At 36.5% G+C, this 25239-nt stretch overlaps 1 protein-coding gene across 1 annotated transcript in view; it reads left to right on the plus strand.

The window, feature by feature from the left end:
- Positions 1-25239, plus strand: part of LOC140146223 (cilia- and flagella-associated protein 58-like) — a 286607-nt gene that overhangs the window by 34040 nt on the left and 227328 nt on the right. Inside the window, 1 exon segment of the mRNA XM_072168007.1 lies at positions 356-572. Coding sequence (XP_072024108.1) covers positions 356-572 — 217 coding nt within the window.

Raw genomic sequence — 25239 nt, forward strand, 5'->3', positions numbered from 1 at the left:
ATAACTGTCATAAATAGTGAACCAAAATGACATTATTTAATGATGTATGTGTACACGTATGTAGTTGATATTCTGGTTCTCCACCCAGGTCCACGTACAAGTGGTCAGTATTGTTTATTTATGCATTGGTGTAAGTTATCTCCTATTGTGTGAAATATTAGATATTAAAATATTAGATATTAAAACATCTGACAAATTCAGAAAATAAGTGATTTGCATTCTTAAGTTGTTGTGACACATTGTGTTTACTAATTCAAATTATTAAATGGACAAACATTTAATTTCCAACTAAAACTTTTTCTTGATGAAGAATCTTTGAACTTTGTTAGTGACGCTCTTGCATATTTCTTTGCAGACGTGAAGTTTATCACCTGCAACGTGAGCTACTGCGAGAGCGCACTCGTTGCAAAGCCCTGGAGGAGGAACTGGAGAACCCAATGAACATACATCGCTGGCGCAAACTGGAAGGCTCTGATCCAAGCACATACGAGATGATCCAGAAGATCCAAACTCTGCAGAGACGATTAATTCAGAAAACGGAGGAAGTTGTGGAAAAGGAATTGCTGATACAGGTAAGTGCAGGCGGTGTTCTTAGAAACAAGTCATGAAATTAATGTTGACAGAAATGGGATTTGACAAGTATGACCCAAATATGGCAGGACACATGTTGTTGATTTGCCAATGGCATCTGAATTACAAATTGCCCATCCTAAATTTAAACTTAAGTCAGGGGTAGCAAGCCTTTATTTGAGGACAAGATTGCAATTCATATGAAACCAGAAAAGTGATTTGGAATTTCAGTTCAATTATTTTGCATGAAAAATCTTACCCCCAAAAAAAATCCCCACCACCTTTCAATCCATAATATTCATAAGAAATATATCTTTATTAGGACAAAATAAAATGCCTGAGACCCTAATTAGGCGAGTACTCTTTAGATGCTACAATAATATTGTTGACACTCTTTCCCCTGGGGATACATATAATTCCCTGGATTTTTAACCCGGGGATACAAGTAATTTCCTGGGTGGGTAATGGCTTGTGACAAGATAATTTGACAGCACCTGGTTTACTTTTTACACAAAATGGCTTTTCATAGATTTTTGATACAAAAAGGGGTCACGTTTGTCGCCATAAGTCGAGTTACTTTCAACTTTGAAATATATATTTTATATCATCTTAACCAGAACAAAATTCTGCATAACATATCTGAAAATGAGGCCACATTTTACATGCATACATAAAACATTTCTATAGCGCTTTTTCACAGTACAAAGGTACTCTTTGAGAAAATTATATAAAGAGGTCTGATTTTCGTGTGTTTACATCCGACTGCTAACTGCATTTTTACTTTTATGTGTCCATGCACACATAATCATAAACATCAATCAAATTGTCGCACTTTCTTTTCAAATTTGTAGAGATCACATCACAAGTTTTTTATGATTTTCATCGCTAAAATTGCTAATATTACTATATTATAGACATGATAAACTTTTGCTTCACAGGTGGATTTAGTGGTATGAACCCTTAAGCACTACAGTTCTTCCATACTGCCCTCTTGCTTACCTACTGGCTTATTTTGGGTGTTTTTCCTGAATCACGACAGCTCTCTATATCCTCCTGTCCTGCATCTCAGTTCAGATGCTTCCAGTCCAGTGTCCTGCTTGAACACAAGTGTACAATAAATTATTAATAAAACATTCCCAAGCAATGTTACACAAAGGATGCTGTATGCATCTTTAAAGAAGGTCATCAACAATAAAGTAGGTCTCTTATTTCATGCTTTGAAATAACAACTCTGCTTGTTAGCGATCATGTCATCGCCATGCCAGGATTGAGACTTGCATCTCTCATTACCATATCATTTTTCATATGATCGTGGTGAATGCACCGATTGAGGAGAAACGGATACTGCTGTGTTGTTTTCATTTAGATCAAATCAAGTTATACTGCTTGTGCTGGGCTTAAAAGATTATTATACCTGTATCATGTTTAGGATGGAATTGAAGTCACCTTATTAAGGACATTTTTCTATCATGATCTAAACAAATCAAGTTGAAAGTTTAACCTATTATTTGGACTTCAAAGAACACATGTAGTTAGTTATACTCTCAAATTTCAAAACAGCTTAAGAAATATAAATTGATAAGTTGATAGGTAATATGATGTGCATTGAGATCCTTCATACATTGAATTTTTGTCTGATTTGGCAGTTATTGCAAGTTGAATAATCACAGGGAGGCCATACAAGGAAATGCCTGCTTACAACAGTGTGGAAAGACTGTCAAAGATGGGTCCGTCTGTTAACTAAATGCAATAATAGAAATAGTAATGAATAAGGCTTGATGTTTGTAGGACTATCTTTATTAAATATGTTATATAATACCTTTTTTGTGTTCACAAATTGAGTGGGCAAATTTTGTTACCGCAAAAGTAATTTCACAAGGTATTTAATTTCCTAATTTTCACGAGGAGCCTGAGCTGCGAATTTGAATACCTGCAAATGTGTTTTGATCAGAATAGAGAATTTGAGATTATTGGATTAATGAAAGTAAGTTTCTGCTATTAAAAACAAGACAAAATGTGCCAAAGGTCTATCACACAGGGTCAAAATTTAAAAGAGCTCAGATTACTTTCAAAATAGGCTCACTTTTTTTATCTAGTCTCAGGATTGAAAAAAAAAATTTGCAATGCCTCTTATATTTAATTACCGAGATAGAGGACAAACCACAATCCCTGTCAAAAGTAGTTGGAACACTTGCGTAAAAGTAGTAGCATTGTTTGAAACCTTATACTTGACACACTAAAATGTTGCTTTCTTTGGTGTGAAGTCTGAACTATTTCCTACTACTAATAACCTCCTGCCCACCAATCAATGTTGAATGTCTCTAGGGTGTGCATGACTATTAAAACAACATTTATTGGGTGGAATGGGGGCATATTTGAAGTACCCATGTTAGAGTGTTTAAACAGTTTTGGCTGGGATTGTCTCTGGCAAATGCAAAATATTTCATCTAAATTATGTTTTTGTCACATTACTCAAAAACAGAATGTCATATGAGGTCGCATGTCACAAGTTGGTACCCAAAAAAAGGTGGAGGTGTTACAATTTTTCGAATGTAGGCGAATGAAAAATGTCATAGTGAACCAACCCCTTGTACTATTGAGCTACTTTGGGTCTCATTTTAAAGCTAAAGAACAGGGCTAAAACTGTGTAAACTAGTACTGAAAAGTGAGTCAAACTAAATAAATGGCATCAGCTGGAATTGAAAATTGACGGGGTGGAGGAGCAGGTGGGTCAGGAGCAGGTGGGTCAGGAGTAATGTATTAGCATAGGAAAATGTAAGATTTCCATAGTGTTGGTTTGAATAAATTATTGTATCTTCATAACTCCTTGTCATATTGAGCTTTTTAATGTCTCATTTTAGAGCCCATTACTCAATTTCATATTCCATATTAGTTTCTCATTACATTTTGTACCACGGGTTGCCTCTAAATGCACAGAAGTCAATGCAATCACGTGCAAAAACTGCAAAGGTCCATATCTCCTTTAATATTCACTCTATCATGATAAATGTATGTATTTTCTGAAAGGAAATTGCACAAGGAAACTAATTTTTGCACTATAAAAATTGTAGGAAGTAGTGTTGGGAAAATATGAATGATTAATTAAATTTTAATTTAAAAATATCAACTTTTTTTGGCACACCCTGTATATCGTGAATGCGATTACATAATTTTTTTTTGAAGGGTGAGACTGATGCATCACTATGTTGTGAACATATCTTAGCACATTGGACAAAATCCAACTTCAGATATTTGTTGTGGGGTATTTTATGTGAATAAGGTCCAATTTGAGAAAAACGATTTGAAAATTTTGATTTACATTATGGCCTATGGGCTAATTAGTTATTAATTAGGCAATTACGCTAAAACGATAAACATTTTGAGGTAAAAATGGTATGAGATGTTGCAGTTTTACAATATTTATAACATATTAAAAAATAATTTTTTTGACCATTTTGCACAAAATGGACCACCTCGTGACATGCGACCATGAGCTTCATATTGCATACAATTTGGGAGTAGATGATATCCTTTTCAATTATAATAAAAATTGTTGATAAAGAAATTGGTTTATTTAGGGAGTGGTCACTGAAAACATGTTGAAAATATGCATATTTTTAAATCCTTGTGACAAGACAGATAATTTGATATGCATTTGACAGTAATCTAAACATTCATTATTGGATTTACCCCCTCCTGGAGTTAGCTCACCCTTTTAGGAGGGACATTACAGCTCATTTTTGGGGCGCCAGCTATGGCTGGGCCCCTATATTGGCATGACTTTGCAAAAACCTTCTAATTTTGGTCTTTTTAGATTTTCCTTTTATCTGTTTTGTTTAAAGTACATGCTTAGAATAAATAACACAACAAATTTGGTTTTGATTTTATTACTGTTTACTAATATGCCTTTAATACTAGTAAAGTAGTTCTATATACAGCAGGAATTAACGCTTGAAATATGAAATTAATGCAAATGCCTTTAAGGTCTTCTAAACACGCGAGATGCCATTACATGCAAACAAGCGATTTCAAAAGATGGCGCTATACTAACACAGTACGTTCCAGGTGATGTGCGACATGATGTGCTCTTTCTTTGCTTTCTATGCTAATATTACATTATTGTTTTAAAGAAAAAAAGTATCCAAATGGTTACATTGCAGCACATTACATCAAAGCTCCATTGGGCGCCCCATTCCTTTTTTAAAGGAATTTTTATTTAAAATTTTCTCAGAGAACCGATATCAACCCTCCAACCTGCTCTCGTGGACCCTAAATATAACCTTAACAATTAGTTGCATAAGTTACTAGGATCATATTGACAGTACCAGTGTGAAAAGAAATGCTTACATTGTCAGCTCATATCAATATGTGTAATGTTTCTTGAAACATGTGAAAATATAGAGACAAAATTGCTCTTATCTTTGTTGGTCCAAGAACCACAAAACTTAAAGAACTGAGTACAACAAACTCCCTCTGTGATGCAAATGGCAATTTTTTTAGTATAATAATTGTGTCAAAAAGGAGTCATTGAGCGCTGAGTATGTCCTTATGGACAGCGATAAGGCAGATGAATTGTGTTAGTTTTTCTCTAGCATCAAAAGAGACGCAACTCAATTACACACTTGACTGACCTGCCTCGTTACAATTCAGCGCAAGGAGACACCTGTGGGAAAAACTGATCACCATGGAGTAGCAACGTGACGTTGCTAAATGAAGTTTGATTGCTTGTAACTATGCACACTATGCATGCAGCATGTGTTGAGAAGCGTGCACCATTTCAGGTTGGCTTAATAAACAAGGATGGGACCAGCCAGGGGACCAGCAACTGAATGGTTCAGTGTTTGAAGGAGTCAATTTACTTCATCTGAGGTTATGCTAAGTCATTGCCTCATGGAAAAAGTTTTTAATTGAACCAACTTCATTTGGTTGTCTGTTGGTATCATATATAATTTACATCACAATAACATGTTCATTGTTGATGCAAGCCACTACATAATGTAAGTGACAGGATCCCCTTCCCTCTAAGAAAAAAACACTGCAACATCCAGGAATTGAGCTGAGCATAGACTGCCAGTTTTGCCATATAGAGTTGTTTATTAGGAAATATAAAAAATATGTTGAACTTGAATTGCAAAGATTTACTGTTCTCAAAGTACAATATACGATGAAAAGAGTCACATTATCGTATTATTGGATCTACCTGTTCAGTAACAGTACAGCCCCAAGTACAAATCAACCATGAAAGTCGACTATGGGTTTACTAGTGGAAGGAAGGGCCATAAACGTTGTCACCAAGATTGTGCATCCATTTATGAAATTGTTAAATCAGGTACCTGCAAAGTAAAGTCAGTAGCCCACTTGCTGAGCTAGTAATAGCAAACCTGGTTAAATTAACAGTCACTGTAAAGATATTTATTCTTTCTTTATTGAGGGTTATACTGCTTCAGTGACAAGCACTGCTTTTCAATGTGGATACATGTGGATACATGTGGAAAATCTAGTAATTGTGCACAAATTTACACACACCATGGTTAATCACCATATGAATGTATCATGGATAAAAAAGAGGAACTGTTTGCCCTTTGCATGTTTTGAACAAATATAAACCTTATGAATTATGGTAGTTTGACTTCAAAGCACCTCATAATTTGAAAACTTAAAACCTAAATCCGTACATCTGCAAGCAACTATGCACTGTCAAGATGCTACGCTTGTCATGAATTCAAAACTATACATGTGTGACCTGCCACAACGAAATGAGTATAAAGTTGCAAGTTGGTAGTTTTGAGACATCCAGGCTGACTGAGTTGATGGCTTTGTTCAATCCACAAGTATGTCTGTGAATGGGGCACAATAGGCATTCACAAAGACCACCAACGCAGTATTCAGGGCATATCGAAACTACCAACTTGCAACTTTATATTCATGTCAGTGTGGCAGGTCACATATTGATTGGTACAAACTTTGATCCTCTGCACATGTGTAGTGCGCATTCTAGTACATTTTAGTAGGCATACTCATCTGCAGGAGTGCCTCTAAGTGATAGGTTGTATTTTAGCTATATAGATAGTGCAGGATGCACAAAATTTTAGAGAAACTTGAAATATGAATCAACTTCCAATGTTTTTCTTTTCAATAAGTGTAGTGCCACGATCCATGGTCCATGGAGGCCAAAGGAGGCATTTTTGAAAATTGAGTTTAATTGGTACCTTATATAAACTTTAAGCTATCATATGCTGAACATACCAAATATCTAGTATACTTGGTTCTAAAGTTCTGAAGTTTTGCAATGTCTATTATCTTATGTATTTTATTTACCACCTTTGGCCTCCATGGACCAGATCATGTCACATAATACTAATCATGGCGTGTCCGACGGTCCGTCCCTCTGTCCACACGCTATCGCGTGCGTGTGGCTCGCTAACGCGTGCTCGCGGTGAGTGTCGCGTGCCTGTGGTGCGCTATCGCGTAGTGCGCGGAGTACCGACGGGCGCAGTGCGAGCATCGGAAAGCATTACAGTGTGGTTAATCGTGCAGGTGCATCTCATCGGATCAATAGGCCTATTTTCAACACATATTTCAATACAGCACACATGCAGAGGCCTATTAAGTATTAGTAGCAGAACATGACTATTTCCGAGGTGCAATAGTTTTTTCCGTGAAATCTTGTAATTATATAAAAATGATTTCTTGAAAGCATAACACACAACACTCACACAAGCTTTAACCGTTTTATTAAGGCTATCAAATATAAAAGATATCATACTAACAACAAAATCAGAATACACATATACATGTAATACTGAAATTAGAGCTTGAGTGTTCTAGACTACAAAATGAACCCCTAAAAATACTGATTTCTTCTCTTTTTCTCTAAAACTTATATTGATTTTTTCCATTTTTATGAAATTGGGAGACCCAATAATCTAGCAAGCCAGGTTTTGAAATATTTGCCAGGTTAGAAATATTATTCAGTGGATGAAAAAGTTTATTACAAAATGAGCTAAATATATAGAAAGAGAGGGCTGCCGTTTTTTTAACTAAATATATAGACACAGAAAGAAAAACAAAATTTCAACAAATTTATACCATTCCTTGGAGCATAGCAAAGATGATACAATATCTTAACTTTAAATTTGCTCTATTTGTTCAACTCAACACTGGTGTGTGTTCTCAACACTCTTGGCTAGAGAAGATTTCCATTTTCTCTGAAAACATTGTGTTCCAAATTGCCTAGGGGCTTGTGCATTATTCTTCGATTTCTGAATAAATATTATTGCTTATGATGAATTGTATCTGTGATGGTAAGAGTAAAATATGTGAGAAGAGACATTGTATTTGATTCAATTGAAACTCTTGTGATAGCTCATTGGATCATGTAATAACTCTTGTGATACAGCATGAGATATCTGATTACAATGATATAACCTCAAGGTCATTGCCATACCAAGGCTACATTGTGCACCAAGTTTGTCTTTGCGAGTTTACTAACGGTCGGTCGCTTCCAGTCTATTTTATCATTTTCTATCAGAAACTACTCACATGTTGCAAATCCAGTAGTGAATCCTTACAGCAAATAATGCATATAAGCTGAAATATATTATTACTTTCTGTGGGAAAGTGGATTCGATTTTATTAATATCAAACTTTTTATTAATATGGGTGGGAGGGAACCACAAAATAGTATTTTTTGCACTAACATAAAGCTGACACACAGATAAATGGTAGGGTTGTATGATGAGATCCGTAGATATAAAGTGTGTAATTTAAGCCCTATGTGCATGATTTTTGTTTTGACATAATATTGGTTTTAACTCAAAAAACACAGGATCTATGGAAATGGAAATGTGATTATTGGCTTCCTTGACACATTTGTTTTTATGTCGAGCATATCTAGGCATTAACAGCTGAAATCTAGGAGATAACGATGACGAAACTGTGGCCAGGCACAAGTGACCTGGCGAAGGGGTCGCCGTAGATAGCTCAGGGTATTTTTATCATGGCCATTACTAGATGAACCACAAGGAGAGCGGAGATTTTTTTGGTCCTGCTGGGAATAGAACCCGGGACCTCTCGCACCAAAGGCAAAGACCTTAACCAGTGTGCCATGCTGCTCCCTCATTTCCTACAAGATCAATGTAGTAATATTAAGAGGTACAATGAATTTTTTTAGTTAAATGGCTTAAACTGGAAAAATATGTCTCCTGCCATGTTCCACTCGCCTTAAAGTTGAACTTAAGTAAAATACAGTAGCTTCTTTGCTCAATAACGAGATTGGGCTGCTGATAATAGGGACTGATATTGTATATCAGAATTATATGCCATATATATTGCAATAATCTTTGATTTGTGTTGTCCAATGTGATAGGAATCCATTTTTCACAAATCCACATATACCCACTACATCATAGAACATCTATAGACTATTATGAGCAGACAAGAGTAAGTGGGGCACTGTGCAATAATGCCATTCAAAATACATGCTATATGATGTCATACGGAAATGATTTCTTGTGAAATGCATGCCTGCAATTGCTGGGGCAATCTGTAGTGTTTGGTGATGGAACATTGCGCTTACAGCTTAATATATCTTGTTTTGAAATAGATCAACCCCGACGGTCTGTCACAAATTGGACTTTGCCACATCATGTATTATTTAAAAGCTTTTCTCCCTGCCAAATTCACTGCATTGCATTATTAATAATTTTTTTTGCATTTGTACACAACAACATCATCCTAGCTTTTGTTTAACATTCTTAAATTTTGCAATTATTACAAAAATACTAGTTGAAATATGCATTTAATTTACCCATCAATAGAACTTGAGTAATGTTATATCAGCAGGATTATGCCTATAGCATCTTATAAGCTCTTACTTGGTTCTTTAACCTGATATACTTATATACTTTGACAGATTGATCTCTGAATGAGCTAGGTCAGATATGGCATTATTACTGTTGAATGTAGGTAATGGAACTATGCCACTAGGAGGAGATTGTGTCATTCAATGTTCACACCAAACCTCTAGTATGTTAAGGTAGGGAAAAGAGGAACCGATCCTGGCAGGTAGACTCTATAGCAATATATCCATGTGAGTATGTGAAATGTTTAGAGCAGGTGTTGCCTCTTGCCTGCCCACAGGTCAAATCACACCTGTAGCTTCTACAATATAGTATCTTTGGTTTAATCTTCTCCAAGAAAAAGATATGATAAGTAAAATTTCAAGAAAGAAACTAGGTCATAGTGTATGGAAAGTAATAAAAAGGCTGCAAACCTCTGTTGCATCGGCAAGGAATTATGAGCATTTGTTAGTCCCACCTATTTACTTTCTAAAGTTTCAACGGTTCTTCTCCAAATACTGTGATTTTTATCAGGAAAATTCAAACAATCAATTATTTCAAACAATATAGAAGTGTACAAAAATGTAGGGAGGCACTACTTATTGTGCTTGGGAGCAGTGTTTTAACATGCTGTTACTCCGCCTGGATTTCCCATTGGGTGCTCCTTATCACCAGCTTTCTGGATCAGCAATTTCTTTTTTACACCCAAATTTGCTGTTAATGCCCAGGCAGGCTTTTGACATTAAAAAAATATCTAAGATATCTAACAGAATCTCATCCATTAGTACTAATTATTACACTGACAAATCGTAAGATTTCCAAAATTGTGGAATAATGATATCTGATGACTGACTGTGAACAGGACCACTGCAGAATATAAATTTAATGCCATAACCCCAATGGATTCCATCTATAGACTCTTTATATAAGTAACTTTTACAAATCAGTAAATATCATTCATTATAAATCAGATTGGTGATTAGTTTCATTCCATGGGAATAGATGATATGATCAGTCATACATGTATAGAGTCAACCAGGATATAATTTGTATTATGCTGAATCACTTTGGATGCCCATCGGTTATGAGATCTATTGTTTATGCAATCTAGGTCTCATTGTAAGGATACTAATGGGCCGATGACCCGCATACTTTATTGAACTTCCTTCCTAGCTTGAATAATTTGTTTCTGAAACAACTTGTTGCACTGTAGTTTCTGTAATATTTGAGATTTTTAGCTGGTAAGGAATCGGGATCCAATACAGGGCCCAGCTACAGGGTAAAAAGAGGCTTTTTTCGAGGGTAGCCATGCAACTTGGCAAAAGTCTTCTAGGACACCAAAGCAAGCAATCACATGCTAATAAACATGTCCAAGGTTGTACATTTAGAGGTGGGGGCACAAAGGCATATGATGCCCAAGGCCTTTGGTGCCTCTTATTTTCCCTGCCACTAGAACTTCCAGTATGATGTCTTTATTCACCTGTTTCTAAGGCAGTCAGTAATTATACATCAAATATAGAAAACAGAAATGAAAATATTGTTGATAACTACTATTGTTGATGTGCTGGAGGCACATATATACATACTAGATTTCGCGGTTCTCGCGTCGGGCGGTTCTCGTGATAGGTCTATTTCTACCACGTGTATAATTTATATGTGGTATTTTTTTTATTTGGGGTCAGAGGTCATTAATGGACCACTTCTGGTCTAAAACAAAATACTGGCAATAATTTTTTTAGCCAGGAAAAACAGCAGAGAGCCGGTATGTTCATACATGATTTGCTGTTACGCAGTGTATATGTGATATTTTTTTATTTGGGGTGAAAGGTCATTAATAAGGGGTCACTTCCGGTCCAAGACGAAATACCTTCAAATTGCATCTTCTGCCACAAACAACATAGCTGAATATCGCTAATTACACACATGAATTGACATAAGCCAGTGTCTATAGGATGTTCACAGATTTAGGGTCAAAGGTCATTAAGCCAGCTAGCCTGTTTGTTCGTGTTGTATGCAACACTAGTTCTGAAATTCTGATTTTATTGACAAGTAAAAATCTAGCACTTATGTAAGACTCAGACTGCATGTCATAGTGTTGCATCATGTCACTTGTAAACAAACAATACAGGACATGTGTTTTTTGGGAAATAGCCACAATTAATGGTAGCACTATTTTTCAAACTGATCATGAATTTTGATCATGCCACTTTATACTTTATTCAAGTTTGAAGCATGCTCCTGTGATTATAAAGTAGACCTTAAAGGAGGTTCAGTGTAATTCGACTGCTCAGTGCCAGAATTAGGTGAGTGCAATAGCTGCCTTGTGTAGTTGCTATGTGTAGATGAGAGTACAATGTACTGTGTTTAAATTGCCAAATGTTCACAGGGCAGCCATTGCACTTACCCAAGCACTGAGCAGTCTAATGTTCAGTATCTGTTTTGTTTAAACAAACAACACAGGACATGTGTTGGAAAATAGCCACAACGGTAGCCAAACTGATCGTGAATTTTGATCACACTTTATACTTGTCGAGTTTGAAGCGTGCTCCTGTGATTATAAAGTAGATCTTGACATACAAGCTTTTTAAGGTTCAGTATAATTGTCTTCCTGTATCTGTTTTTAACATGAAATGTATCACTTGTGTCATATAGACTAAGATGTCAGGTGTTACATCATTTCACTTGTACACAAAAACACAAGACATGTGCAGGTGTTACCTTGCCACAGTCATAACACAACTTGCAAGCTAGCTAATCATGAATTTCAGTCAGGTAGTGTCGGTGAAATAAGAGTAGAAGCAGTGTAATTGTAATGCAAAGAGGAACTTATGTAATTATGGTTCTTGATGCGGTAGAGAGGAGTATATGAATGCGTATTCATCAGTCTGTTTCATGCACATGTTATAGGAAATGTCAACCCTTATGTCTGGCCAATACAATGATTGAGCCAATACAATCAAGCTATTTTCCTGCGAAAGCTCTGTTGTCATATATAGGCATGGTATTACGATGGATTTCACAAGTGCTGCATGCTTGAATTATTCTTTACATTCTTTATGCAGTTCTCAGTCCAGAGTAGATATCTTACACTACCCACAATGCATTTCTTCCATTTCAATTTTCTGTACTGATTTGCTATCTAATGCAACATGGGTTGAAAGTGACAAAAAGTACCTTAATGAACAGAGCACATCAAGGTCTTGCACAATATGTGTATTTCTTGACTATCAGCCCATGCTTTGCCAGTCTATTCTCAACATGAAAACAAAGGGAACCAGTTCAAAGTTATAGAAGTTTCATTTCATGTAATGATGTGATGTGTCATGTATGTTGCAAAGGATTCTGGGAAGGGTAAGATATCTTATCTGTTCTCAATCTACCCAGATGTAAATTGTTATTGAGCAAGAGCACCTTTGTGTATGTGCATTTTACCTATCTCTGGGCTACAATGAAACTGGGAATGAAACACAGTAGTAGTCACAGGCCTTAAAGGGGTATTTTGTGATTCACAAAATGTACAAAAAATTTCTTGCAGATTCATTCGTTTAGCAAAAATATCGTCAAATTTGAATTACATTCTGGTTAACATAAAGAAATTACAACACAGTGTCCTATGCCCGGGGTCATATGGAGCAGTGCAATATATAAACTCCTCAACAAAAGTTTGGAAAGTTTTTTCAAGCATCTGTATCTCAAATTATTTGTGACATATTCATATCGTGTTGCATATCAATGGATAGCGACAATACTCCTCTTTACAGTGACACCCCATTTGAAACAATAACATTTTTCACGGCTGAGTACACGCCTTGTGAATGTAATAGGGTCTCAAACAGAATTTGCCAAATTGACCATTATTCTGTGCTCACACAACGCTAGCCACTAACCTCAATAGCGGGTGGAAAAACCACAGGCAGCCACAATAGTCAGGCACCTTCTCCTCATGCTGCTCAGCGACCTGGTTACATGTTACTGTGGCATAGCATTCCATTCTTCAACAAGGATTCGTCGCAGGTCATTCAATGTGGTTGCATATGGGCTTCCCTGGCACGTACAGCATGATCAAGCTGGTCCCACAAGTGTTCAATCGGGTTGAGGTCTGACCGCCGGGTATGGCCTGATGGCAGGCCATTTTGGCTCTACTCCCATATTCTCTAGGTAGTCGTTGACGACCGTGGCTCTGTGGGGAGAGCGGTATCATCTTGGAGGATTGCATTAGGTCCTAGATTGTGAAGATATGGATTGCAGCTTGCTGCACAGAATAATGCTCAATTTGGCAAATTCTGTTTGAGACCCCACTACATTCACAAGGCGTGTACTCAGCCGTGAAAAATGTTATTGTTTCAAATGGGGTGTCATTGTAAAGGGGAGTATTGTAGCTATCCATTGATATGCAACACGATATGAATATGTCACAAATAATTTGAGATACAGATGCTTGAAAAAACTTTCCAAACTTTTGTTGAGGAGTTTATATAATCATGCGTAACTCGCAAATGCAAAATATCGGAATCAACTGAAATTTTGTGAATAAGCTTTTTTTGTGGATATCCACTGAAAATGTCATTAAAAGAGGATTCTCTCGGTAGGACATCCAGGAACATCGTCCCCTTTGTCTCCTTTGCACAAGCCCGTGCATAGCAACCAGCTTGAGGAATGGGAACTGCACATACACACACTGGTTTTACAAGGCTTTTTCCACTGTGTGATGTCAGCCCGACAGAGAGAATGCTATTGCAAAATACTCCTTTGATTTAAAGATAATAATGATAATATGCAAGAACAAAATAAAGAAAATAAGGAAATGTAACAGAACTGAAATGTAACAGAAATGTGATTCAATTGAAAAAATAGACTTTATTTATACCTAAATTACCACTTAAATATCCTGGAAAAAGGATGGATTATATAGTGGCTGATCATTTTAGAGTGTAGGTCATGTTGCAATTCTTATAGGAAACTATTGGATGGAATCACTTTAAATCAATATGTTTGCTCTTCAATATATTTATCATCTGAAAGAATATGGCCATACCAATTTACACAGAAAAGTGTTCTCTGTGAGGTTCACATGTGCACCTTGTACACAAAGTGGAGCAAGTCCTAGGACTATTATGTAGTGATGGACAAATTCACTGATGATTGACAAACATTAATGGCAGAAACTCATTTGCATAACTGGAGTTAGAAACTTTTCATGATAAAAACTTGAATGGTGGTAATGCATTTGCAGATTGCAGATTTGCAAAGCAAATCATGCACTGACGCTGCATATTCACCTCATATTTTAGCAATTAAAGTCCAAAAATGAGCAGAAACAGAGTAAAATACATTATCCAGGGTCCAAAAATATTGTACACTTACTAAGCTGTCACATTTATCTCTAAGCAGCTGCTTGTGCATATTTACGCGATGACTGCGGATTCCCCTGATTGCATTGGTTTGTGTGCGTGTGCGTATCATATCACTCAGCAATACAAAAGTCAAATATTTTCTTACTGATCTTTGCATTGGATACTTGCAGTTTGTCAGTTGTCCCATTTTTACCACCACAAAAAAAACATTGCTATCATTTATGAACCACGTAAAAGTTGGGTGACCGCTGGTAACCTTCTCACAAATTCACCATGATATGGCCTAGCATTGTTGTAGATGATGAGACATCCATCATCACATTGCACTCTCAACAAGCCAGTGCAAACACAGGTGACCAAGCATTGAAAAGATACAACAATCACATCATATTTTAAACCCATTTTTTATCCAAGACATCACAAGAGATATGTGATGCATGCATATCAAGTTAACAATACCAATATCTTGATTTTCATTTTGTGCTATCAGGTCCAGTGCTCATTGCTTGTCTCTTACACAGACACAAACTGTCCATGAATGTTGAAAATCAATCCATGATATCTGTAAAACTTGTTCAATCAAAGTCGCCCAATGGTTCGTCAATCACCCTGAGTATTACTTGAACCATGGATCATAAGGAATAAAATCCCTTCCCAAAAAAATCAATTGTAAAAATTTGCCAGAGGGGTGAGTATTTGATTTCCACCAGAAAGAGATTAACATTTGGCAATCAATTTCCCATCACATGATGCAAGTGATATACGATCAATTTAAATGAAAATCCATTTATGAATTCTCCGACAGGATGTAGTCATATACTGGGTTGCCACAGACATCATTATATTACATTTGGGCTGCTTTTGAAAGGCCCACCTTCAAACTTGATGCTACATCTTTAACAAGTACCAAGGCGTGGCGGTATTTTCTTTAAAAAACAAACAAACAGAATACACAGAGGCAGACTTAGGGAGGGGACAAATGGCCTCATATGTATATATATTTATATATATGGGGATATGGAAATATATGCTCATTAACTTTGCACTTCAAGTGATATCACTGTCATAATAAGTACTGCAACTGTGTTGTGTATAGGCCATTATTGTTAGGGACCTCCTAAAAATAATTAAAAAAAATACTCCACTATTCATCCCTTCGTCCCAGGATATGGTCGACATATATGTTCAATCAATTTATTAATTCTTGCCATCAAATTTAAACTGACGCTATGTCCCATTTTGTAATTGTTTTATTATAAAAAAGTATATTTCTGTAATATAGTTTGTGGCCATACTATATGTTATTGTTATTTTGGACTTCCTGAAAACTTGTGGGCTGTTTTGATGCTTGTCTGCTGCACTTTTGGCTCGCAAAATAGTTGCAAATCTGGATGCAATGTTCTGTTTTGTTTGATACATTATCAAAATTACTTTGGGCATGCACTTACACACCAATGTATTTCAACAAAACACAATCTCTCATGCGCTTAGTAGAGTAAATTGTGTCTGAGTAGAAGATATCATGCCGGGATACAGCTTTCACACGATCCTGTTAACAATTATTATCATTTCAATTATATTTTTATAAGGTCACCCTTTCTTCTCAGAAAAAAAATATTTATAATATAGAAAAATACTTAAGTGCTTGGGTGAATTGATGTGAATGTAATAAATGCGGGATGATTGTATAGAGTGATAGGGCATATGCATAATATGTATACTATTTAATCCCACAAAGAAAAACAGTGTATCACAACACTGACAGGTAGGTAGGTAGGTAGGTGGAGGCATATGACACAAACAATCTGAGTCCAAGTTTGCAATCCAAATTCCAAATTTTCCAGCCATTTGGAAATTAGAAAGAGAAGTGGATATTATCATAACTATAACAGACTAATTTAGGATTGGTGGGATCACCAAAGTATGAAATTTAGAAAACCCATATTATGGCCACGAAGCCATCCTGGAGCGTTTGCGCGATGCAGGGGGGTGTCTGAGGGGGATGTGCCCCCTGAGGATTGTGAAATTTTTGAAAATGAAGGTCCGATTGAAGCCATTTGGTTGATTTTTTTTACACTATTTGTGTACACAATTTCATTTGAAAAAGTTTGAAAAATGGAAAATTTTTCCAAGAAGACAATCTCACACTAACTACGCTAAAGGACATCATCGACTGTCTGCTGCTGAACAAAATCTAGGCTCTCAGAAGTAGTAACTGTGCACAAGTTCCACATCAAATCAGCTGTTTTTTTGTTTAAAAAAATCTTTAAATATGAGTAAGGGTTTCAGAGACCCTTTGAAAACACCCCCTTTAATTTGCACTAATTTCGTGAACTTTTCAGAGGAAAACACCCCTTTTTTAGCGATTTCACAAATTTTTGCCCTTCAAAAATGCCCCTTTTACCTTTTTTGTCAAACTCAAATGATATTTCAAAGATGCCTTTTTTGTTGTTGACAGAAACATGTAGGCCTATATGCCTACGACAAGTCGTAACCAAAATGTTTACCCTGAACTCTTGGCTTGTTTTTTATTTCTCCAAAATGCTTTGATGGGTTTCAATGAGACTTTACACAGTGACCTGGACATTGACATGTGTGAGGTCAAAGGTCATCTAGGGGTCACTTCAGGTCATTCTGGAAATTTGTTGATTTTTAGTGTTTACCCAAATGTTAACCCTTGGCTTCTTTTGTTGCTTTCTCCCATATACTTTGATGGATTTCAATGGGACTTGGACACAATGACAAAAGGTAGCTTGACATGTGTGGTGTCAATGAGGTCATTTTGCAAATATTTGTTAATTTTTTGTTCAATTTTTTTTTTCAAACCACACAAGCCTGAGTAATTTACTAATCTACTTTTTATTAATTTTCATACACTAACTTATGTTGCATATGACCTCATTTGTATCAATTTCAGTAATTTAGGTCCAACTATGAGAAAAATATCATAAATCAGGTATCCAGGGTCCAAAAAATATTGTACAGGTTACTGAGCTATCGCAAAGACTGCGGATTGCAGTACGTGGTTTGCGAGAGTACTTATGTGATGGCTGCAGTCGTCTTAGTACTTGCATCGGAAAGTCTGTATTAATTGCACCATAGTAAAAATTGTGGGTATATCATATCACTTGCATAATAATGGGCTATTCCAGAAAATAGGTGCACACCCCCTATAGAGGAGTAACTTTTCAATCAAAGAAATGTCCGGATTTCCAAGTCTGCTTTCTGAAAACGACTGGAATTCCAGTTGCCAATGTTACTGGAAAAAGCTTGGAAATCCAATCAAATGAAGGAAAAATCATGGACATTTTGAAAATTAGCTCTCAAATTGAGGATTTCTGATTTTGAACTATTTTTCTGCCGGATTTGTTTGCCTTTGGACACTTTAAAAGTCTGGATTTCAACAGTCACGATTGGACAAAAAGTCCGGATATCCGAACTCCTCTATAGGGGGTGTGCATCTATTTTCTGGAATAGCCCAATGCTTTACAACAGTACAAAAGTCAAATAATTTAATAGTTGTTTGGAATCTCAGTCCAACATAGACTGGTCTTTAAAAAGAATATGGCATAAAATTGACTCCTTATTAGATAGGTGGCTTAACACATAGTGAGATTAAAAAATATGCACTTTAATTTGGTATTTGTCATGAATTTGTGCAGAAGATTTGATCACACCTTTATGGTCAGGCTATAATCAGTATCCCTGAGTAACTCACTTGCGCTGAATTTCCTCAACTTTCTGTCTTTTCTCATTTCAGTAGTTTCTGTCAGTTATGTGGTTTCCCTGGTCATTTCTGCATTCTGTCTTTTCTCATTTCAGTAGTTTCTGTCAGTTATGTGGTTTCCCTGGTCATTTCTGCATTCTGTCTTTTCTCATTTCAGTAGTTTCTGTCAGTTATGTGGTTTCCTTGGTCATTTCTGCATTCTGTCTTTTCTCATTTCAGTAGTTTCTGTCAGTTATGTGGTTTCCCTGGTCATTTCTGCATTCTGTCTTTTCTCATTTCAGTAGTTTCTGTCAGTTATGTGGTTTCCCTGGTCATTTCTGCATTCTGTCTTTTCTCATTTCAGTAGTTTCTGTCAGTTATGTGGTTTCCCTGGTCATTTCTGCATTCTGTCTTTTCTCATTTCAGTAGTTTCTGTCAGTTATGTGGTTTCCCTGGTCATTTCTGCATTCTGTCTTTTCTCATTTCAGTAGTTTCTGTCAGTTATGTGGTTTCCCTGGTCATTTCTGCATTCTGTCTTTTCTCATTTCGGTAGTTTCTGTCAGTTATGTGGTTTCCGTGGTCATTTCTGCATTCTGTCTTTTCTCATTTCGGTAGTTTCTGTCAGTTATGTGGTTTCCCTGGTCATTTCTGCATTCTGTCTTTTCTCATTTCGGTAGTTTCTGTCAGTTATGTGGTTTCTGTCCTGGTCATTTCTGCATTCTGTCTTTTCTCATTTCGGTAGTTTCTGTCAGTTATGTGGTTTCCCTGGTCATTTCTGCATTCTGTCTTTTCTCATTTCGTAGTTTCTGTCAGTTATGTGGTTTCCCTGGTCATTTCTGCATTCTGTCTTTTCTCATTTCGGTAGTTTCTGTCAGTTATGTGGTTTCCTGGTCATTTCTGCATTCTGTCTTTTCTCATTTCGGTAGTTTCTGTCAGTTATGTGGTTTCCCTGGTCATTTCTGCATTCTGTCTTTTCTCATTTCGGTAGTTTCTGTCAGTTATGTGGTTTCCCTGGTCATTTCTGCATTCTGTCTTTTCTCATTTCGGTAGTTTCTGTCAGTTATGTGGTTTCCCTGGTCATTTCTGCATTCTGTCTTTTCTCATTTCAGTAGTTTCTGTCAGTTATGTGGTTTCCTGGTCATTTCTGCATTCTGTCTTTTCTCATTTGGTAGTTTCTGTCAGTTATGTGGTTTCCCTGGTCATTTCTGCATTCTGTCTTTTCTCATTTCGGTAGTTTCTGTCAGTTATGTGGTTTCCCTGGTCATTTCTGCATTCTGTCTTTTCTCATTTCGGTAGTTTCTGTCAGTTATGTGGTTTCCCTGGTCATTTCTGCATTCTGTCTTTTCTCATTTCGGTAGTTTCTGTCAGTTATGTGGTTTCCCTGGTCATTTCTGCATTCTGTCTTTTCTCATTTCGGTAGTTTCTGTCAGTTATGTGGTTTCCCTGGTCATTTCTGCATTCTGTCTTTTCTCATTTCGGTAGTTTCTGTCAGTTATGTGGTTTGGTCATTTCCTGTTTCTGTCAGTTATGTGGTTTCTGGTCATTTCTGCATTCTGTCTTTTCTCATTTCGGTAGTTTCTGTCAGTTATGTGGTTTCCCTGGTCATTTCTGCATTCTGTCTTTTCTCATTTCGGTAGTTTCTGTCAGTTATGTGGTTTCCCTGGTCATTTCTGCATTCTGTCTTTTTCTCATTTCTGTCAGTTATGTGGTAGTTTCTGTCAGTTATGTGGTTTCCCTGGTCATTTCTGCATTCTGTCTTTTCTCATTTCAGTAGTTTCTGTCAGTTATGTGGTTTCCCTGGTCATTTCTGCATTCTGTCTTTTCTCATTTCGGTAGTTTCTGTCAGTTATGTGGTTTCCCTGGTCATTTCTGCATTCTGTCTTTTCTCATTTCGGTAGTTTCTGTCAGTTATGTGGTTTCCCTGGTCATTTCTGCATTCTGTCTTTTCTCATTTTGGTAGTTTCTGTCAGTTATGTGGTTTCCTGGTCATTTCTGCATTCTGTCTTTTCTCATTTCAGTAGTTTCTGTCAGTTATGTGGTTTCCCTGGTCATTTCTGCATTCTGTCTTTTCTCATTTCAGTAGTTTCTGTCAGTTATGTGGTTTCCTGGTCATTTCTGCATTCTGTCTTTTCTCATTTTGGTAGTTTCTGTCAGTTATGTGGTTTCCCTGGTCATTTCTGCATTCTGTCTTTTCTCATTTCGGTAGTTTCTGTCAGTTATGTGGTTTCCCTGGTCATTTCTGCATTCTGTCTTTTCTCATTTCGGTAGTTTCTGTCAGTTATGTGGTTTCCCTGGTCATTTCTGCATTCTGTCTTTTCTCATTTCAGTAGTTTCTGTCAGTTATGTGGTTTCCCTGGTCATTTCTGCATTCTGTCTTTTCTCATTTCAGTAGTTTCTGTCAGTTATGTGGTTTCCCTGGTCATTTCTGCATTCTGTCTTTTCTCATTTCGGTAGTTTCTGTCAGTTATGTGGTTTCCCTGGTCATTTCTGCATTCTGTCTTTTCTCATTTCGGTAGTTTCTGTCAGTTATGTGGTTTCCCTGGTCATTTCTGCATTCTGTCTTTTCTCATTTCAGTAGTTTCTGTCAGTTATGTGGTTTCCCTGGTCATTTCTGCATTCTGTCTTTTCTCATTTCGGTAGTTTCTGTCAGTTATGTGGTTTCCCTGGTCATTTCTGCATTCTGTCTTTTCTCATTTCGGTAGTTTCTGTCAGTTATGTGGTTTCCCTGGTCATTTCTGCATTCTGTCTTTTCTCATTTCAGTAGTTTCTGTCAGTTATGTGGTTTCCCTGGTCATTTCTGCATTCTGTCTTTTCTCATTTCGGTAGTTTCTGTCAGTTATGTGGTTTCCCTGGTCATTTCTGCATTCTGTCTTTTCTCATTTCGGTAGTTTCTGTCAGTTATGTGGTTTCCCTGGTCATTTCTGCATTCTGTCTTTTCTCATTTTGGTAGTTTCTGTCAGTTATGTGGTTTCCCTGGTCATTTCTGCATTCTGTCTTTTCTCATTTCAGTAGTTTCTGTCAGTTATGTGGTTTCCCTGGTCATTTCTGCATTCTGTCTTTTCTCATTTCAGTAGTTTCTGTCAGTTATGTGGTTTCCCTGGTCATTTCTGCATTCTGTCTTTTCTCATTTTGGTAGTTTCTGTCAGTTATGTGGTTTCCCTGGTCATTTCTGCATTCTGTCTTTTCTCATTTCGGTAGTTTCTGTCAGTTATGTGGTTTCCCTGGTCATTTCTGCATTCTGTCTTTTCTCATTTCGGTAGTTTCTGTCAGTTATGTGGTTTCCCTGGTCATTTCTGCATTCTGTCTTTTCTCATTTCAGTAGTTTCTGTCAGTTATGTGGTTTCCCTGGTCATTTCTGCATTCTGTCTTTTCTCATTTGGTAGTTTCTGTCAGTTATGTGGTTTCCCTGGTCATTTCTGCATTCTGTCTTTTCTCATTTCGGTAGTTTCTGTCAGTTATGTGGTTTCCTGGTCATTTCTGCATTCTGTCTTTTCTCATTTCGGTAGTTTCTGTCAGTTATGTGGTTTCCCTGGTCATTTCTGCATTCTGTCTTTTCTCATTTCAGTAGTTTCTGTCAGTTATGTGGTTTCCCTGGTCATTTCTGCATTCTGTCTTTTCTCATTTCGGTAGTTTCTGTCAGTTATGTGGTTTCCCTGGTCATTTCTGCATTCTGTCTTTTCTCATTTCAGTAGTTTCTGTCAGTTATGTGGTTTCCCTGGTCATTTCTGCATTCTGTCTTCTCATTTCAGTAGTTTCTGTCAGTTATGTGGTTTCCCTGGTCATTTCTGCATTCTGTCTTTTCTCATTTCAGTAGTTTCTGTCAGTTATGTGGTTTCCCTGGTCATTTCTGCATTCTGTCTTTTCTCATTTCAGTAGTTTCTGTCAGTTATGTGGTTTCCCTGGTCATTTCTGCATTCTGTCTTTTCTCATTTCAGTAGTTTCTGTCAGTTATGTGGTTTCCTGGTCATTTCTGCATTCTGTCTTTTCTCATTTCAGTAGTTTCTGTCAGTTATGTGGTTTCCCTTGTCATTTCTGCATTCTGTCTTTTCTCATTTCAGTAGTTTCTGTCAGTTATGTGGTTTCCCTGGTCATTTCTGCATTCTGTCTTTTCTCATTTCAGTAGTTTCTGTCAGTTATGTGGTTTCCCTGGTCATTTCTGCATTCTGTCTTTTCTCATTTCAGTAGTTTCTGTCAGTTATGTGGTTTCCCTGGTCATTTCTGCATTCTGTCTTTTCTCATTTCAGTAGTTTCTGTCAGTTACGTGGTTTCCCTGGTCATTTCTGCATTCTGTCTTTTCTCATTTCAGTAGTTTCTGTCAGTTATGTGGTTTCCCTGGTCATTTCTGCATTCTGTCTTTTGCATCATGTGATCAGACTATCCACCTACATGTACTGCAATTATTTGTCTTAACAATTTGTTCTCACTTTACACATGCTAATAATAATAGAATTTCTCCAATGCAATTTATTTAGTAATCAGCACAACAAATATTTCTGATAATTTTACATGTTTACAATGTCAAGTACCAATACATGTATTTCTTGATCAGCTGCATCATATGTATTTTTACATCAAATGTTTCCTGAAGTATTAGGGAGATAAATCAATGTAACATTCTTAAAGGTGTTTTTAATGAAATGTGGTTTTATAAATGTACCTATTTTTTAAATAGTGCAATTAAATTTGGATTTGATCTATAGGTTGTGTATGTTGACAACATCAAAAGTAAATCAAGTTTTTATGAGCAAAGTGACAGTCGGTCAGGTGTTTTTTCTTTGTAATGCATTTACATCCCATATCAATTCATTATTTACAATATAGGCATTTTAATGGCTATATTGTAAATTATATTATATTCAAATTATATTAGTTTATATTACTTTTATTCATGTATTATGTTGGTTCAGATATTTATAAAAGCGTTTTCATCATGGAACTAGAAGTAGGAGTTACTTACAGTACCAAATAATCAGAAATTTTTTTTAAAAATCAGAAATTTTGGTCAGTATATTTTGTACACAGAAAAAAGTTTTTGCCAATTAATTTTTAAAAATTTCAGTTGGTTGGGCTCATTGCACAGGGTTTTCCTTATTTCTTTTTGTTGCCTTAATCTAAGAGGATCTGGGGGAAGTGTGTTTATGAGAAGCCACCTTCCCATGTGCACAAGAAAATGCATTAAAAGCACAAAGTGTTGTAACCATGGTAACTTCAACAAAGTACTACATTTGTACTGTTTTGCTGCCCTCTGTTGTTAGAAATATGTCAGACAGTTGATAAGCGAACCATTTTGCCAAGTTTCGTATTTTTGCATAAATTGTATTTCTTGTGTTGTTAATGGAAAATACAACCTTGCATTCAGATGTAACTTTGAAATCATGACATAGTTATCTTGCTCTTCTCTTTGACTTTACAATTAAATAGGTATTTTCAGCAGCCACTTAAATTAGCAATTATAGTAAGCTATAGTCTGTATCTTTAGTATGACCCCGTTTAGACTAGGGAAAAGTCGTACTTCAACAACGACTTTTTTGAAGTCAAGTTCAGTCGCATTCAGGTCTAAACAGGTACAGTCTTTGTTCAAGTACGACCGAAGTCGAGTTCAAAAGTCGTTGTTCAACAATGCTCCCGAGGTTCATTAAGTCAAATTCAATTTGACTTTGTCGTGGTTGAAGTGCGACTTTTCCTGGTCTAAACAGTCAGTCGAATTGAATTCGACTTTTTCATGCGTATCGCTGACCTGGCGAGGTGAATTTCCGGTCCGTTGATTTGTCGCTAAGCAACGGCACTGTGATATCGCTAAACAACAGCTGTTCTTGTGTATTTTCGTACATGTGCAGCCTACTTTAGTAAGTGTACATCCAATTTTCACTCCAAACTCGAAGTAAATCCACAAAATGGCCGATTTTATCGCGGTGTTAGTTCATCTGAAATAATCCCCAACTTTAATTTAGGGTAAATGGTTCAAAGTATCATCTCATAACTCGGATGCAAAATGCAAATAGGGCCAACCGGGGGAGCAAATGGAGTTCATAAAGCAAGGTCAAAAAAGTTTTCGCGGCCTGAATTCTGTGAGCCGCCCCGCAGACAAATTTTATATGAACTATGACGTCACAAGTTGAACAATGACGCGTTATGCACATGCTTAGAATGAGGAAAATATGTGTTAAAAACTCAATATGGCGACATACTCAAAACGTTTCTACCGCAAAGTTAACGCTGACTTTTGTCTCAATTTTACTACTTTGCATATAGATTTTTGTTTAAAAAGTATACAGGCATTTAAAATAGAATATAATGAATTATAATCTTAGGTTTGATAAAAAAAATACTGGATGACAGAGGGCGTAAATAGTCGTAATTGAATTCAACCGAGTCGAATCCGTTCGGGCGCATAGTGTAAACACCCACTAAAAACCACAAATACAAATTAATTTATGCTAATCCTCTGTCTTAATCGAATTCGATGTCGAATTTGAATTTGACTTTTCTCTAGTCTAAACGGGGTCTATGTTTGTACTCTAGTTTTTTTTCTCCCAATTTTTGTGATCTGAAAATTCAAGTCACTAAAAACTTCAAAAAGTAGAATATATGGAATAAACTTTCAACTGCAGTAAAATAAAGCAACAGTTATTGATTCCAGAGGTTTCAACATTTCAAAATGTGTGTTCTGGTGTAATAGTATCAGCAAACATACTGCATACGCCTGATTTTTCGATACTTTTTTTTTCATTATCGGCAACTTGGATATATTGATTTTCTTCACTAAGTT

This window comes from Amphiura filiformis, chromosome 1 (genome assembly GCF_039555335.1).
Source record: "Amphiura filiformis chromosome 1, Afil_fr2py, whole genome shotgun sequence".
In the NCBI taxonomy this organism is placed as follows: domain Eukaryota; kingdom Metazoa; phylum Echinodermata; class Ophiuroidea; order Amphilepidida; family Amphiuridae; genus Amphiura; species Amphiura filiformis.